This window comes from Centruroides sculpturatus, unplaced genomic scaffold (assembly GCF_000671375.1).
Source record: "Centruroides sculpturatus isolate CEXI.00-Female unplaced genomic scaffold, Cexi_2.0 scaffold1006, whole genome shotgun sequence".
In the NCBI taxonomy this organism is placed as follows: Eukaryota; Metazoa; Arthropoda; class Arachnida; order Scorpiones; family Buthidae; genus Centruroides; species Centruroides sculpturatus.
The window spans coordinates 144,672-163,981 of NW_019385186.1; the positions used below are offsets into that span (position 1 = coordinate 144,672).

Consider the following 19,310-nt stretch of genomic DNA (forward strand, 5'->3'; position numbering starts at 1 on the left):
GAAGAGTAAGAGGAAACAATAAACGGCTGAAAAAGTTAACAATCATTGTATTTCGATCAGTTACTATTGTTGAATTCTTCGCTTGTGACGTCACAGTAACAGATGGAAGTGACACTTTCTCAGGTATAATGACGGGTTAGGTCCTTTTTTTTCGGTCGCCATTCTGCGGGGAGGGAGAGAAGGAGGTTACCCCCGTAAATAACAGACCACAAGTTGCTGTAATCTAGATCCTCCGGCGACTGCTATGGGAAGGGAGCATCTTGCGTCGACACATCTATCTGCACGGCTTCGTTATCCCCACTTGTCTCTGCCCCACTTCCAATTTCCGAGATCGTGTTATGAAAATTTGTTCGTCGGACCGATGTCATCAACATCTGCTGCACCCCTACAGCTCTTTCACATTTTTTTTGCCCTTCCCTCCAAGACTGAATCCAGTTGAAAAGTCAAACTAAAAATATAAATGCTAATTAATAAGCACCGTTTTAAAATGGAAAAGAGAGGAATAAAAAGCAATTTAAATGATTTCATAAACCGGCATTAATATGCTGATTTGATGTAATTAGATCTCCACCCCTTTTTTGATAATTATTCCATACTACGCTGTTTAAAGTTTATGACGGAGAGCAATTTTATCTCCATGACTTTATATTGGGCGAAATAACATTCAAATTTCTTTTTTAAAACCAAATAATTATCCAATAATTTTCGATTAGACGTTAGCAGATGGAGCCACGTGTTACGTATATTCGATAAATTCGCGTAATACTTTTTTCCAAAAAATAAAAAAACCGAATAAATTTAATAAGTTTATCAATATTAAAAGCGTTACAATTTAATACGGTTGTTTAAAGATTGTAGTAGGAAGCGACTCGTTAACGGTAAAAAAATAAAATAGGCTAACGGAAGGCGAAGTCGGTTCTGCTAGACTTGTTGGCAACAATAATCGTAAAATGTCGTGTTGCAGTCTCGTTAGTTCTCGTTTATCACGCGAGATCACATCTCCTTATCACGTGCCTCACAACTCGCGGATTATAGAGAGAAGAGACGTAAGACGTAGGCCACGAATGATGGCATCACACGGAAGTTTGCCCGTGACGTCATAGAGTCCGGTCTAGACGAGACGTTTATTAAACGATAAAATAACCTTCCTTCTACGATATCATTAGTAGTTATTATCGTTTCTTCTGTGCGCATCCCATCAGTTGGGACAAGAATGAGTTTTTGCTCATCTTTGCTTAAAGTTATAAATTTAATAACAATTACGCGTTTCTATCTGATGACATAACTTAAAAACGCCTTATCTGTTGTAAGATGCGGAAGATTAAATTGACGTTAATAAGGGACGAGTCTCGAAGAATTTGGAGAGTTACGAGCGCTTTAAACATTGCCGAATCTATATGGAGTCATTTCACATCTGCAGTCCAGACCATTTGAGAACGTTCAAACAGACAGAAAAAATTAAGATGATTTCCGAGGATATTCCTGTTTAAATTTATTTCGGTTATTTTAAGAATATACCGAAGATTACATTTTTACTTATTGGAATCCATTTTATCTGTCGAATTTAAAAAAAAAATGTTTAATGTCAATCATTCTTCGGCATTTTTTTTTACTTTTGTTAGAAAATGTTCGGACGTGTAGAAAATGACGTAATTAGGGAATTTGGTTCGGCGAGATATTGTACTTAGAATGAAGATTAGATGTCATTTGATCGAACTGGATTTTTTTTCGTCTCTAGTCGATTTTCAGTTGCCTCCGCCCTTTGAAAAGTCGTCCGAGCTCATTTGGTGGAAAGCGCATTCGATCTGGCAGCGATAAACCTGGCATTTCTTAACAAAACCGTTTCTTTATCCACTCCATTGTTCTTTATTCGTGGCTGTATCTTTTCTTTCGTCGAACAGAAGGGATTATCGCGGATAAGGCAGCCTGAGGTTTGACTTACAAGTTTATTGATTTTGGCGTCGGTCGGCCCGATATAAAAGCTTTTAATATAGTTAAAATTCATATAAATTCAGTCCGTACACAAAGTGTTCGAAGAGAATGTTTTGTCCTAGTTTATCTCGTAAACCATTCCGGTTGACGTCGGATCGAATAATCAATTATTAATTAGTAGAAAGTAGCCGTTCTTCTTTCAATTTACGGATTTATTTAAAGTCGTCTGCGAGCCAAATACTTTACCTTACGTCAAATAAAAGAGTTAATGCACAAGTTACTCTTTTGAACAAACAAGTCAGAAAAACCGAACGTGCTAAGAATAATGTTTGGGGGTTTTTCAAACATTTCGTTGTAATCCATCAACCACTTTGATCAGTCTACATTGACAGTGTGCAATTTAGTCAAATGTCGTTGCGTGTGCACGTGGTGAGAACTGTCTTCGGGCACTCCCCGTGGAGAAAACTCCATTAGAAGGTTTCAAATCAAAAGTTTTTATATTTAGAACGTCAGAAATATTAACCGACTTTATCCGATAATATATATAAACTACCGATGGGCAAATATTTTATGTTTATCTATTTATAACGCGATTTCTCGGCACGTATTCCGTAAACTCCTATTCAATTAGGAAACTTAAATGCTATAATGTTCGAGCCACTTGAAAAATTGAAAGTCGAAAAATCGTGGAATTTTTTATTTTTATTTCTGTTCGGATTATGTTTGTTTTTTCAAAAGACTGTCTATTTTTGTGTGTAAACAGATCTTTTGCTTTTATTATTGACGTACGACGATCGATTCGTGCTTTTTTAAAATTAATTAACTGTCCAGAAGTATGCACGGTTCCAGTCCGAGTGGTCAGTTAATAAACACTCTGTTCGTGCCAATTATATCATCCTAAAAGGAGTTATTCCAACGGATTGATAATGATTTTATTTAAACTAACAGTTAGAGAATTATTGGATTATATCGATGTAATATGTTTGTCCGATGCACGATACAATAGCAATGATCATTAATCGATAAACAGAAATACGGTAGCGACATAATAGTCTTCGTGATCACGGTCCATTAAAGCTGTACATCATCTCTCGTTTTCCTCTACCTATACACCTGGAATGGTGACGTCGGGTCATGTGACACTCCGTTGACGTCACAGATAAGAGTTCGCCAACCGTTTCGGAAGGAAACAATTTTTTTTCCTCTCTCTTTTAAGAAAAAGACAGTATTTGTCGTATTCGCAAAGATTTGTTAACTCATTTTTATATTTCATACTTTTTTAAAGATTTAAAAGGTTTATACTTAAGATTTTTCGCTTGTTACGAATCTACATTTTATTATTGGTGTTTTTTAAAAAGCTATTTAAAATTTATTAATGGAATTATATTTATTATGATTATTAATATTTTATTCATATTAGTCTCAATTTCTTACACATGACAGCTCCGAAATTAGTAAATGAGAAATACTGTTAATGGTGGCTTATATATATAGATACCTAGACGTAAAGTAGATGAGAATTTTATCTATATTCTGCAATATCTATCTTCTAAAAATATTATAAGACCCCACTAATTTATTTTTATGTTTGAATACCTAATATCGGCACTATATCATTTTTGAATTTTTTTCTTTCCTACTAGTAATTCGAATTTTAAGGATCGAGATATTTTTTCCTCTTAATTTTTTATCTCGGGGAGTGAATATAAATCAATACCGTATGTAAATTACATTATATACATTCTTATCACGAAGGCAAGAAAATTTCATTAAAAAAAATTAAAATTATTACCGTGTTAATAATGAAAGAATCCGAACAAATTAGGAAGGAATTAATCTGGTTTCAGTCACGATAGTCGAGTCTTTCGTGGCAGAAGGATACGATTAAGAATCGTGACAAACGACACCGTGACATTGTCTATCCGTAGCATGCGCTACCATCTTTTGCAACTCGTACATCAACAGGTAGACGATTTATTTTTGGAGGAGGATCGCCCAATTACAGATAGTAAGCGAGGAGGAAAAAATGAACTGTTTTGACGATAGTCATTGAGTCATGGGAATGTCCAGAGACGTAATGGCAATTTGCCAACCTTCTTTTTTTGTAAAGACAACCGAAAATGAATGTTTCGATAAAAAAATAAGTCTTAAATTTAAGATTTAAGTAGGACAATTAGAAGCTATTACGGGAACAACCACACACACACACACACCCGTCTTCCTCATTTGCAAATATTATAATTATAAATAAAATTCAAAGGCAGATTTAAAAAATGGGCAACTTAAATAAAAATTATCAGTTAATTGGAGAGCAATTTTTATTTAACAGCCCGATCATTTTTGTCTGGAGAAGAATTATTTTTATCCCGGAGCTATAAGTTGAAAAACAGCAGTTAGTAGGCCAAAGCTGAAGGGAGAATAGATGTAGCACCAAGCGGCGAGTACCCCAAAACGCGCCTCTTCATTGTGGCTGGGTGTTGCTAGTCGGGCGAGGAATAGTCGTACGAAGCATTACTCTCTTCTTATTACTTTAACTGTACACAAACACACTATCGATCAGGTTTTTAATTGTCGTACGAACGAATATTGTGACCAAGTCTTTTCTATAAAAACAAATCCATTAGGTGTTTTCGATGACGGTAACAAACGCGGCAATGTCATTGAACCGGCAGCTCTAACAGTCACGTGTAGTATTGTCTAGTTCCATGGCCATGCGAACACAAGTCCTTGAAGCGTTTGTGAGCATGCGCAGAAGGACGGCAGCGAGCGGGGCGCGTGGTTGCCATGAAAGCCAGTGAGAACGGTTGTCCAACATGGCTACACTGCACAATGGTGTGTTGGAGCCCAGTTCTCACCATCAGAACGGCCATCCCAGTCTTAGTGAAAGTAACGTACCCGTGAAGGACCACGATGCTATTAAACTGTTTGTGGGTCAAATTCCTCGGAATTTGGACGAGAGAGACTTAAAACCTTTATTCGAACAATTCGGTAAGATATATGAACTGACAGTGCTGAAAGACAAATATACAGGAATGCATAAAGGTGAGTTTGTGTCGATGTTACGCGTGTGTAACGAAGGAGTGGACGTTACGTGCGTTACGTACGCGGCGTGTAGAGTGGTGTCGTGGGTTGACAATGGAAGGAACTTTGTTCTGAGCGCGTGGAGGTCACAGCTGCTGGCGAATACGTCAGCCAGCTGGTCGCTATCTTTTAGCCGAGCACTTTGTTGACTTTAATATGCTTTATGATTCATCCCGTTTTAATTAGCAAAGCTGCCTATCTTTGATATTATTATTAATATCCGGTTGTTTAGTTTTGCTCTTCGCTCGAATTGTAAGATGACAGGATTAAAGCATCATTTCCTATGCTAATCTATAAGTAATGGAGTTTGACAATCCAGTTATTCTTTGCATTTTCGAGTGTTAACGTCAGATATTTTGAGTGAAATACGATTCTTTCCTATGACAGATGTAGAGATTACTTTGCCTGGTCACAACACCACTCGCTCTATTTTTGTTATTATTTATTCTATTCTGTTTGATTAGAGGAAATCCGTTAATCATTTAGAAATGAAAACGACACGCTTCGTCTATTATATTTCATTCATTTTCGTACTTATTTAACAAGTTTCATTTCTCTTTAAGTACATCGTAATTAAAAGTACCAAATGCAATTATCTGATATTTATATTCGTATTACTTGTGTACAGCTGCTTTAATACAGCAATAAAAATTAGTGGAAGCTGTCAATTATAAATGAAAATTTAATTATGTTTAACATTTTTATATTTATTTATTATTCTATATAATTTTTTCGAAGAAAAATAAAAACTCATTAAGAATTGCAATAAAACATTTATTTTATTATATTTATTTATTTCATTTATAAGATTTAAATATATCTGTCAAAAATATGTTATGCTTAATAATATATGAATTATATTAAAGACTCTCTTCTTATAGTATGTTAATTTGAAAGTATATTAAATCTGTCGTGTTTAATATAATTTTTCTTCATTCTAAATGAATTTTCTTGTCACAGGATGCGCGTTTTTGACGTATTGTGGTCGAGAAAGTGCAATCAAGGCCCAGAATGCATTGCATGAACAGAAGACACTTCCAGGGGTGAGTTAATCGATAAAGTTTTTGTCTAACACCTGAATTTTTCATGGACAGTTCCTTAATTGTTCACCCACATCTGTGATTGCAACCTTCACTTATGTACACTGTTGCTTTTAACATGTGAAAATGCCACATCATTTATAGATGTTGGAAATAATGAAGTTTTGATGGGGTAGAAACTGCCCAGTGTGTGAATTTTTATTTATTTTTTAAAAAAGGTTTTACTTTTATGGAGCCAATTGAATCCTCCAAGAGAATTTTTTTACAAATTTTCTAGTTGGAAAATGTGTAAAATATGCATGATCTGTAGTATTAATGGTATACGTGGATGAGTTTCGTGCATATTGGATCTACTCGTACATTTACTAGTTTATACAAAATCTGTAAGTAAATAAATCGATGAGAAATTTATAAAATAAAAAATAACTATGGTCATTTTTTCTCGTTACGATAAAATCGAAGTTATTAGTGGTCCAGATATAATTTTAAAATAAAATATATTTGGAGATATTGCAGACACAATGCAACAAATAGGATTGATTTATCTTTCCATAAATTTTTGAGGTTTCGTTTATTGGTCATAAAATGTCTGCGATATATTTCAAAGAAACAACATCTCTGTGATATTAGATTTCTGATATTTTAAGTATTTATTTGTTATCATTATGAATAATTTAGATATACAATACTCGTAAATTTTTATTTAGTTGGGAAATTTTTCTAGTTAAAATATAAAAGTGTTAAATTATCAAACACTCAATGAAATCTGTAAATGACAATTAAAGTTTAAATTCTTTGTTTTCAGTCTTCTATAGTTACTCAGTGTAAGAAATAAAATGGAAGGTGGGATGGAGAAGGAGTCAATTCTCCAATTTTGATTAATTTTATTCACACTTTTTATATAGAGAAGAGAAATATGAACTGTTCGGTTGGCAGCTAAAGTGATGAGACTACTTTCAACCTTAGTCTTTATTACATCTTAATGGCTCGTCATGAAAGTTAATATGCATTAATTTTAGCGTCTACTGACAATATGCAACTTTTTATTCCAGTATAAATCATGCTTTCATTACGGATTTGGGAATGTGGGACTGAGAGATGAACACTGTCACTAACAGAGGACTCCTATTAACTTATAAGAATCTTTGTGCTCTAATAATTATCACTAGCTCATTACTCATTTACTGATCTTCATGACTTTACAAGTATCAGTAAAACCTCGTCAAAAATTCTTAATGTCGAAGTATATAGTTCTGTTATTAGGCAGATAATCAGTTTGGAAAGTTTGAAAACAAAAGTAAAAATCTTGTTAATTATTTTTATTCTTATTAACTCGAAATTATCTTTTTAACATTTTATATCCAATGGAAGTAAGACATAAAACCTTTTATTGTTTAACATATAACAGAAAGTGAAAATGTGTCGTTGCTTGTCATACATAGACAAGGAATTGATTCTCTTGTCAAAGGATCCTTTTTTTTATTGCAGAATCTTAACATTTCTTTGCTTGGGAGGCTTTTTCTATTTTTGAATGTGAAAGAGTTGACGATTATGAAAACTATTTGAATCGAGATTAGCATTTTGCTATCTGCGTAAGAAAAACTGCTAAAGTAAGCCACGTTCAAAATTCCGTTTGACAAATGCTTCTCTAGACGACTCCGTCACCTTTAACTATTCATTCGCAGTTCGCAGTTTCTGGCATTTTATAAACTCCTAAATCTACGAACTTGGCTCTCGTTCACCAAACTTTCAAAAAAACAAAAATTAAAGTACAGTTTCGAAAACTCTAATTTTCATTTTTAGATTCCTACTTAAGATATTTATTATTATTATTTTTTAAAAATCTCGATTACAAGTTTGTAATTTTAAAGGTCTTTTAAGAAATTATATAACAATTTCTTAAAAGAGTATTATAAGAAATTAAGTGTATAGAATGCAAATGAAGTATTTCGGTTTTGTTCAATAACAACTTTATCTAGAAAGGAATTACATCCTAAAGGGAAGAAGTCGAACAAATACCCAATTCTTTGTGTTGGCCCATTTCGAGTCGAAGATAGTGTTGATAGGAAAGGCGCATTGTGACATTGTGACTTTAGTTGGATAGTTTCGCATTCCAAACACCATTCCTTTACAATATCTTTAATTTACGTTCGCTACTCCACATTACAAGAATAGAAGATATTTACTCCGTATTAAAACTTTGACTCGTTATCGACTGGTATTAATCCTAGGTATTAAATATTCTAATTTTAATGATACTTACGGAATAAAATTATCTTAATTATCTTTTAATGACTTATTAAATTTGTTGTAGAATGTTTTTATTAATACAAATACATATTTTTATTCGAATTAGATTTTTTTTCTTATAAAATCTGAATACAAATTTTTAATAATTTATTTAACTTAAATAAATTAAATACTTTTGGGGTAAAATATGGAAACGAAGAGAAATGCGGCAAAAATGTAGTTCTGTTATGTCAATAAAGAAGAATATTTAAATAGCCAGTTCAGAAATCAAAAACTGCTGACTGCATTAAATTATAAAATTATATGCATTAAGTATTTTTTCCGATATTTTTTATTTTTTGTTTCTATTTTATTAATTTCTGGAATCGCATTTCTCCTTGCCATCAGCGTTACTTCCATAAAATCTTCCGCCTCTCTGCATATATGACAACTTTTTAACACGTTTTTCCACTCGACCAAACATTAAAAGAGAGAATGTAGACTGCAGATTATCTGACACTTCTAATTATTCTACTCTCTCAACCAATTAAAAGGTCGAGTGGATAGAAATCTTGGGATTATTTTTAAAAAAGAAAATCGTCCGAATTAAACCGAATCACCAATACGAATTTCTGTCAATGGATATTTTTAAATATTATCTTAATTTTGTCGATAAAACGTTAATTAAACTCGTACGAAAAAATCCTATCAACAGCTTTATCTAAAAAGATAAATTATTCTTATTCGTCAAGATATACGGAAAGCATTTAGTCTGATAAGTAAACAGAAGTAATAAATCTTCTTCACAAAATTAAACTTTAATCTTGTTAGTGTTAGTCAAGAATAGCTCATAAATGGAATTAACTTTGATAGAATTCTTTCTTTATTTCCCACTGAGACAAACCCAACCTGTTGTTCCGAAATTTCTTGTTTCCAAGTGTGATTTAAGTTTTGAAAGAAAACAAAGACCGTTTAAGTTCGGAATGGTTCTTCTCTTTTTTTTTGATGTACTTCATTTAATTGCCGGTAGTCACCGAGGGAAAAGAAAAAGCACCACGCAGTATATCTCTTTTATAAAGATTCTTGTTGCGGAGATGGAAAGGTTTTTTTTCTTCTTTTTCTAATCCAGAGATTCTGACGCAACTGTTTGGTGTTGCTTTGACCTTCTATAACACCACCATCACTCACTATACTTAGTCTCTGCCAGCCATAGAGAAAGTCAATAATTTATACACCGAGAAACTACTAAATAAAATCATTAACTCTACATCTAGGCATGCGCCGTGTGGAAGTTTTTTCCTCTCTTTACTCTTCTGGAAATACTTGCCAATTTATCTCTGGTTACATGTCTGGGTGTGAAGTCAGTTAGTTCTAGCTGATACAGACTTAACGTAATAAGACAATCGAGTTAGTCGGCGTCCACCAAACATACTGAGTGTGAAACGAAACGTCCATAATAATGACCCTAGGCTGGCAACCTCACATGACCATAGGAAAATATAGAATAGTCGGTCAATAATTAGCCCATATAATTGTCAGAAACCTTACAAAATCGTGTTTAATTAAATGTTCTAAAACCTTCTTCGATGCGCGTGTATTAATTTTTTTGTTAATACAACTTAACTATACAATTTAATATATGTATATAACGTATATATTTAATATCCTTTGGCAGAATTTTTAAAAATTTCGCCATCTATTATGAAAGGGTACCGTATAAAAATGAAAGGCGACTCCAATTGACACCAGAGAAACTAAAGACGGGCCATAATAAAAATAGCTGGCGTATTGTTTCATTTTAATAATTCAAGAAAATCTCATTTCTATAATAGTTGCGAACAAAAATTGGCTTCTTTAAACATGTATTAAACAATAGGAAAAAGAAGGCATTTTGTGTCTGGCTCGCGTCTAATATGTTGCCATTAGACGAAAACAATGGACAGATATAGTAATCCTTTAAATCAAAATAAAGCTTTGCAAGTGCTGGGATTTAATGAAATGTCTGCGCAGATGATTAGTGCGCATCCGGTAGTCAATATGGATGTCATTCCGCTCCGCAGGTGGCGGTGCTACAACAGGACATCAACGAATTGGATGTGCGGCTCAGCTCGGGATATTTACAGGTTACTTGCACTATTGCTTGGCCTCGTTCTTAAGACGCCCTCCTCTTACCTCTTTCTCTTACCTTCTAATTAATTTATATCTTCTTTACTCTACTCGTAAAGCTGCGAGCTTTTCTTTCCGAAATTTTTTAGATTAAAAATAAATATATTTTGTCTCTGTATCGAGAATGCATCGATTGTGAATTTCTTTGATTTTTCGTGCTGCTAATCGAATAGATTTTATTCTCGTAACAGATTCTTATATTCGATATTTCTATTTTAATAAAATATATTAATTTTGATTCGTCATTTTTTAAGATGATGTTTTATCCAAACAGATTTACCGTTATTAGTGGCATTGCATTTGTTATTTGCTGGACTGGATAGAGTAGATATATTCGGAATATGTAAGCGTTATTGGTAGAGTGGATAAACAGGAAGTGCCGCGATGATGGGCGGTTAATTATGTGTTATACACAAGAATATTTGTAACAACAGTTGGCTGTCCACAAAAGCTTTTTAGTCCAAATTCAACATTTGTTCTATGCAAAAAAGGAGAGCAATTTTTTCCCGTTACCGAAATTAAACATTAGTTTTTGATCGATACGATCGGTGAGATGCGAAAGAATTTCCTTTATGCTGATTCTATTCACTAGCATCATTCTCCGCCCCGGTGATTGCATCGAATACTTCCATTTTTATCTCGTACCAATTTGCAGTTTAACACAAAACTCACATCCCACTACAAAAAAATATATAAATTTACATATTACAGAAATTGATGCTGTGCAGACAGCATTGTAATGCCGAACACAAACGTTGTAACCCCATTAAGGAGAAAGCATCCCGCGAAATTATCGGATGAAGAAAAGGGGAAAAAATAAAAGCGGAATAGTCGAATCCCTGTCGTTTTCCGCTCGCCAATGACTACCATTTACGTCCTTAGGTGAGTCAGCTGGCATTATTGTACGCAGCCTTCTTTACTCCTCACACAGTGTAGACTTTAATGCGTCGCCAGCCTCAGATTAGACAGAAGAAAAGCCGGCAAGAACAGATGGTGCTTTGTAAGGCGATGATTATTCCCACCAGTAAGATTTACCTCAGTCGATGTATTTATCTTTCCGAATACGTAGGGAAGGATAGAAGAAATGACCGCGGACCATGTAAATGTCTGTTGGTTCCATTAAAGTAATGGTTTGAGTTTTTTCTATTTTTGGTTTTTACATACTTTCATCGAAAACCTCTATAATGGACGCGGCTTATCGCTGACCTCGTCTACAATCTGCAATTGGGGAAGTGGCTTTTTTTCGTCACAAATTATTTAAATGAATGCCAACATTATCTTAAAATATGGATATCCTAACTTATATTTCTGTAAGAATTTTAAGAATTCACTTTATGCATTTTTTACGCATTAGCCGAGGGAACAAGCGAAATGTATATTTATTAAATTCTTTTCTTCAATAATGACTAATGTAGTGACCCCTGTATTTCGTCTTCTCTGCTCGATGTCGGCGTCAGCGGTGAAGGACTCATGTACAGGAGCTGTTTTTACGAGTCGGAGTCGGCAGAGGACACGTAGAATCAAAAAACGTGAAATATTTATATCGGAGATAACGTATAAATGATATAAATATAAACATATCCATATGCGGCATCAAATGTGACGAGAATTATTTTAAGCATGGTCCGTAAGTGTAATTGCCCGGTAATGGTCGTCACTTAGAGTTTACAACTTGCTGTTGGAAGTTTTACTAGCCAGCCTCGGTAAGACTGGCCACAGTAGAGAAAATTTATTACTGGTGTTTAAACGTGCCGGAATAAACTCTTAGATCTTCCTACTTCACCTCTTTTATCTTCTATTCCTAACCTTGTATCTCATAATAAGAAAGAGACGGTGCCGGTTTTTTTTATTATGCATTCCATTTTTATTCGGAAGAATAAAACATCGTATTTTCCGCGAGATTTAAGTAAGAACACAATGTTAGTCAGGCCGTGTAGTTAGATAAAAAGAATACAATTGGTTCGAGTTATCTTTGGAAGGAAGAAATCCCTTTCAATGACTTTCAGATCAGCAAACGAGGTGTATGTTCAATCCATACATTGTATTGTTTGTATTCCAATTTTTCTGTCTGTATTGTCAGAATGTGATCGTTTCTTTCTCATATACATAATATTTGCATGGATTTAGAGATGCCTCACAAGCGAATTCCAAATAGTTGCTGTCATAAAACAGACAGTTCTTCTATTCTAAATTTCCAGGCATAATGCAGTAAATAATCGTGGAAATTTTTTCTTACGATATAAGTATACGAGAATGTTTTTATATGGAGAAAAATGGACATAAATTTTTAAAATCTTTATTAGTAATGTAATCGTCCTAATTTTTTCGATTCGGTTGCGTTAATACTGTCATTGCTGGGGTTCGTGTGACAAATCAATTCTTCTCTCATTAGTCTAAAGTCTTTTCTTGGCATTTCTCCATTTTTTTCTATTCTGTTTAACTGCCTAATCTAAATGGTTCCACTGTTTACTATATAAATTATAGAAATAAAAATAGATTAACGATTTACCAATTGAGTCGACAGAGTAAAGAAAACCCTTTTTGACTACGGTGGGCAGAAGACTAGTTAAATATAGGAATACCTGTACATACTCGCAATAGCTGAGATTCCCCATTACCTTAATTAACTGCAAGGTAATTAGCGGAACATCTTAAGTGGGTGGAGTATGGTAGGTGAATTATTTAGAACCGACTTTCTGTGAACTCGCGAGCTTGTCACTTTTGTAGTTGAATTGTCGGATAGAATTTATTGGTGACACGAGGCTTATCCTGATAGACTCAGGATAGCAAATTCCAAAGGCCTGGCTCATAAGAGATAAGGGGTAAAATGAACTCGCTCAGTCAAGATTCTGTTAGAACAAAGCGATGAAAGGTGAGGATAATTTTAAACTTTGTTTCCATTAAAAATTTGTTTACGGTTCTTAAATGATGGAGTAGGGTTTATTAAACGAATAAGTTCTAGTTTGAGTTATGTTTTGATATATGGCTACGAAGTATTAAAATGTTAGAAGGGAATAAAGAAGGGTCGAAGAGATAAGTTGTTTAGATAAGACGATAATTCATAATAGCAATCAAGCAGCGAGCATGCTCTGGAGAAGAAAAAGATAAATTCGTTTACTGAAGAAAAAACTGTAATAACTCAAACTGATATATACCGAAGGAAGAATCGAGTCATTAGCAACAGGTATTCAGACTTAACTGGCTTTGGAAATCATTTATTGAGACGAGGCGGTAATCGTGTGCATCCCCCTTTCCATTTTATGCTCGGAGCAATCACATTTGTTTTCTAAAGTCAGAGATCTGACACTATACAGAATTCCATCGTTTCGGATGAGGGTGGCCGTCGTAATTTACGACAGAAATTGCTAATGGCCGATAAGCTCATGTTGTTTGCTGCCTCCGATTGTTAACCTTTCCAGAGTTATAAGTTTTCCTCTCGAAGATAACGCAACCCCAGAACAGCCGTTCGGAGTAACAGATAGGACTGTTTAGCTATCTGGTGGGAAAATAATTACACTTATATATCTCAGTTCAGTTTTTAGGCTGTCCAGTCGTTATTGCCCGCTTATACCGACTGTAGTTGTTAGAGAGATATCTAGACTTGATCTGACAAAAAGAAATAATTAACTAGCTCAATATAATCGAGAATCTTCTTAAAGAGGTAGAAAATTAGATAAAAGAATATCGCTCCTCTAATATATTTTATTATATTAACTTTATTCTAATATTTAACATTGTTAACTCGAGCTTATCTACTGCACGGAAGAAATAAATGGCGCACAGTAAATGTAAATAGCTTGTAAGAAAATGTTAGTGGATGGGAATTCCTGACGAATGAATAGTATTTAAGTTCCATGTTTATATTTGTCGACCGAGATTTAAAACTGCGTCTGATTGATAGGAAGAGATTTAAACTTATTAGTTAAATTGCCCAAACTTTCTGTGTTTATCTAAATATATCGGTTATTTTATTTATTTCTGACGTTCTAAGCTTTGCTGCAGATAAGTACCGAGATAAAAATAAACGATATTGATATGGGGTCAAACTAAATCCTCCCAAGATTTTCCTATATTAGTACCTGAAAGTTAGTTATAGAGAATCTTTTTAGATTTAAATTATAAATTTAAGAAGATTTTGTTTGCAATATTAAAAGAAGAATAAAATGAGATATTTTATTGCCAAATTTCCAGAAATCGTTTTATTTATACAATTCTTATCTGTTAAAAGCTTTCGCCGAAACATGGTTCTGAAAGATATAGGTAATATGCTTCTCTCGTAGCTTATTTGAAAATTTGAGGATAACTTCATTCGATACTTTCATAAATTCCTTCCATGAGCCTAGTGGATTTTATGGATAAAACTATGCCCGGATGACCCAAAATAGCGTAAAAAACGTCATTTCCTCGGCATCTTTTCCAAAACAATCGCATCTTCTAAAGTAGATTAAGAAATGCTTCTAACCCGAATTAAGTAATTGTTCGATTCTCTGCTGTGTCTGGCAAAATAAAATTGTTTATGAAGTGAATTAAGAAAGATATTTATTATAGAAATATAATAAATATACTGGCGAATCGATAATCTTTTTTATAATTATATAAAAATAGTTTTCTACCTTAGAAATTTAGTATTTATAAGTACACTGTACAGTAAGTAAATGGACGCTTTCGTCGGCAATTAATTTAACTGGAGATACAATATTATTATTATTTTTTTAGAATATCGAATACGAACTCGAATTTATTTTAAAAATCTATTAATTGTCGATAGAAAATCGTTTCTTCTGCCTTAGATGATTTAGTTGATAAATTTTAGTTGGATTACACGAAATAAGACGAGTCTTATAGATTATATAAAGTAATACGATTATAGAATTGCCCAAATAGTTTAACATAAGGTAAATAGTATAAAAAAGAAAATATAAAATTAGATAGGCCCCTATTGAGTTAGTACTGGAAAAAGATTCTTTGATAGATTGTCAAAAAGCCCAATAAAGAAATGAAGTCAAGCAGTTCAAACTCGTTTCTTGTAAAAACTTACCTTTTTTGACGTTTCAGTTCAGCAATCATCAAAATTTTCCTGGTGTACCATTCTATCCATTTTTGGTAATGCTCGAATTTCTAATCCAAAATAAATCGAATCTCGACTTGATCTTATTTAAAATCTACGTTTATATATAGAATTTATATACGGGTGATGCGAGTAACGGATATTAAATATCACTAGATTTTTTAGATTGAAAAAAGTGGCAGCGACAAGCCATGTTTATTCTATGCTATTGGCAATAATCAGATAGGAAATATAGACAAAAATAATGTGTTTGGCCGTAGCGAAAGATTTGTCGATGATAAAAAGAAACAAGCGAATACCCGTTTCTGATCTAATGGGCTGAAAGAACAGGCGGGAATTTGGTGCAGTCGAACCACATTCTATTTTGTCATCTGTCATCCACTTGTCAAGACGGCACATCTTTCTTCACATTCTCTCTTCGTTTGACTTTGTCTTTTCTCCGGAATAGAAATTACGTGTCTGTGATGATTTCCCATGTTAAAAAAGAATTCGAACTTGTCTATTGGATTCGGATCCTTTATCCTAAATGCATTATAAGCTTGTTGATGGAATGTAATGTTTATGAGCCGAGATGTAATCAATATTGATATATTTTCTAAATGCGAAACGACGTAGAGTAGGATAAAGCTTACAACTGACAAATCCAAAGCAAGAAAAGAGGGAGGGAAAGAAGATGCTTTCGTTCTGTATTTAAACATCGAATCAAAGCGATGTTTTCGCCCTCTGCTTTACAAGATAAAAGTAGGTATTTATAACACAAATAGATCAGAGAGAAAGAAGTGGATTTGAACTTGTTGATTATTTCCTTCCAAACAACCGGCTCTGAGAAACGTGACTGAGCTTTTGATATCATCTCTCTTAAGAAAACGTGACGTCACGTCCGACGTCACCAACTCCATACTTGAAATAGTTGTCGTGCTATGTTCCTAGCAGTGCAGAATGACATGGTAGCTAGACACGAGAGGGAGGGGAGAGATGCTATCTGGGTGACTCAGCGCCGCTGATCGCGTGTAATCCAGCACTCTTGCCTGGGGTGGCCCATTCGACGTCGAGGGGTTGGTTGCTAGCTCTTTCTAGATGGGATATGCTCAAATAGTCAAAAATAGATAAATATATACGAGTAATAAACTACAGAATAACTTATAAAAGATTCTGCTTGTGTCCAAAATTATATTTATTCCATCAATCGACTCCTTTCGAATAGAAAATGCAGTCGAGGAAATATAAGTAAGCAATACAAAAAGTAATAAAGGCCAAAAATTGCAAATAGAATTTAGCTTCTGTGTTTTGTTTACTCAAAAAAAGAAGAAAAAGAACCATCAATTTTCGAATCGACCGACAAGAGAAAATATAAGAGAAGAGATGAGAATTCATTTGTTAGAATCTACTAGAGAAGTTTCTAAACTGTTCTACATTCGGAAATTTGTCAGGAGCGTGTCGAATATTGATTAGACATTCAACTGGACGCGCATTTATTGGATAAAGTTTAACGAATTAATAAACATTTCGATGCAATTGTAGTGTATCCGCGCTCGTCCGTCTGTGACGCGGTACAAGAGACGCGCGATCCTTAAAAATGAAAGCCAGCCGCTCCGATTAAACATGCAAAATGTACGAGAAAGTCTGCTCTTATCTCGATAAATATTAGATAAAAGCGAGATTTTCGGTTCTTGTCGATGGGCTGTTTATAGGTAAAATATCAACTCCTTTCTGGAAAATTTACGGTCGTTGCTGCCTGGCCGGATTCATCGCTGTCTCTAGCTCCAAATATAGAAGTCATGTCCTTGACATTCCAGTCATTTCCTGTTTGTGCTCGAACCGCATCCACCAAAAACCTGTTTCTTTCGACATTGCAGCGGAATTATTCGCGATTTGCTACAAATTGCTGCAAAGTCGTTTTCAATTGTTTTTAAAACGAAGGCAATTGGTCCGCTTCCTGTTGTCGATCGAGAGACTGAAAATGAGTTTTCCAATTTTTTTCTTGTGGAGGGTGAGACGAGCGCGCGTGGAGTTTTGAAGAAACGAAGACCGAGATTATTAACAAGGCAAATGCAGTGAAATTCTCGGATCATAATTAAAGGAGACAGCCAAGAGGACTCTACCTGTATGAAACGAACTCTGAGCGAGGTAATGAGATTCATTGTCTCGAACCAACTAAGCTTATATCGACCGTTTTCCAACCTTCTGGGTCAAGCTAATTGAAATAACGATTTCCTGTATTTCTTGTGGAAACTTTTATTGGTGGCAGACCGACGTTTCAACGATTTTCAAAGAAATATTTTTTGGGAATTTCAATCTGTTCGAAGATTTTACTTTTTTTGAGAATGTGACGGGCTGTGAAATGACTCGAGCGAAAATTAAAAATTTAAATCTAGTTTAGGTAAGAGTTTCTTGATAGCACTTGATGAATCCATTTGCATCTGCCATTACAAAATAAAGAGGATTTATTTCAAACGGGCTTATTTGAAAGAATTCAATAAAATGCAAATTTGGGAGTGGTTCTTTATAGTTATTTATTCAATTTACAGTTTGGTAATATTAAACTAGGAAGGAAAATACCTTTAAGAACATCATTAAAAGAACATTGCAGATTTTAAATCTTTTTTAAATTGTAAAAATGTGTGGCATGTAAATGAAGCAATTCGCAGAGGATATTTTCTTTTGTTTGCTATTCATAAAACAAATCCGATAGAGGCACCATTTATGAAAATTGATGATGATGATGATGTTAGCCTGCATATTCTGATAGGAACGATAAGTGAAGTGAAATATTATTCCCCTACATTTACGATATATCAAGTAAAGCTCAAATAATCGGAAAAATTCAACTAAACTGTTCGAATAACTCTATTTATTTTATTGTAAGATCCTTAACAATTTGTTTGCGAATTTTTCTAAATCTTAATACAAGAGGCGATTCTATTTAAATTTTCCAGATTATATTATTTAAATCTGATAAGATTAATAAAGAAAAAATTTTAATATTTTGACGGATCAGATACAAATAGAAACATCGACAGGTGACACAAACAAAAACACGTTTGTAGCCAGTACTCCATCAATGTCTTTCGCTCGGACCAAAACTTTCTGATAATTGGACCATCTAAGGGTAGGTCCATACATCACGGAGACTGCAGGTGAGTTACACCACCTGTCCTTATTTCCTGAGCTGTGACAGGTTCTACTCTAGCAATATTTCTTATTCTATATCTTCAGCAGGTGCTTCTGGTTCCGGGTTAGTTATTTTACTTTTTTTTTGCTCTAGTAGACGATTGGAATTATAAATGTTTAAATGGCCTGGAAATTAATTTAATAGAAATGCAAATCACGTTTTAGGAAATGAAATAAACTAATCGTCTGCGGTTTAGCTTCATCACATAACAAAGAGTCTGCTTGACCACTTTACTTTCTTGTAGTAGAGTCATTGTTGGTAGATGGGAAAGTTGGCGTTGATTGCACCCATATCAACAGTCTTGGCTCGAGTCCACCACCGCCGAGATGGCAAATAGAAATTCTAACTACGGTCAATAAATCCGGCTGACTATAACGTTCAGTTTCTCTTTTTTATCTGGAATATATTCGCAGAAGAGTTGGAATTTTCTCGAATTGGCCCATTTTCTTTCAAAAATGCAATGTTTAAAAGAAAGTAAATGCTATTAATCAAAACGAGACTCGCTAATACGAGTTTAATAAAGCGTTTCTGCGTGTGTGAAATCGTAAATAGTCCTTCGACTATTTCCTATTTGTTATCGCAATATATTTTAGAATCCATTCGAGTAATGAAATGTTATTTG

General features: G+C 34.0%; 1 protein-coding gene across 2 annotated transcripts in view; it reads left to right on the plus strand.

The window, feature by feature from the left end:
* Positions 1-4,673: 4,673 nt before the first annotated feature.
* LOC111635903 (CUGBP Elav-like family member 4) overlaps positions 4,674-19,310 on the plus strand; it is a 131,327-nt gene continuing 116,690 nt past the window's right edge. The window contains exons 1-2 of one of the 2 annotated variants that reach the window (XM_023381036.1): positions 4,674-4,974; positions 5,974-6,056. In XM_023381036.1, the coding sequence (XP_023236804.1) occupies positions 4,746-4,974; positions 5,974-6,056 (312 nt within the window). In that variant the 5' untranslated portion in view covers positions 4,674-4,745. The remainder of the gene's footprint in view (positions 4,975-5,973; positions 6,057-19,310) is intronic. The other variant, XM_023381035.1, reaches the window with a different exon arrangement.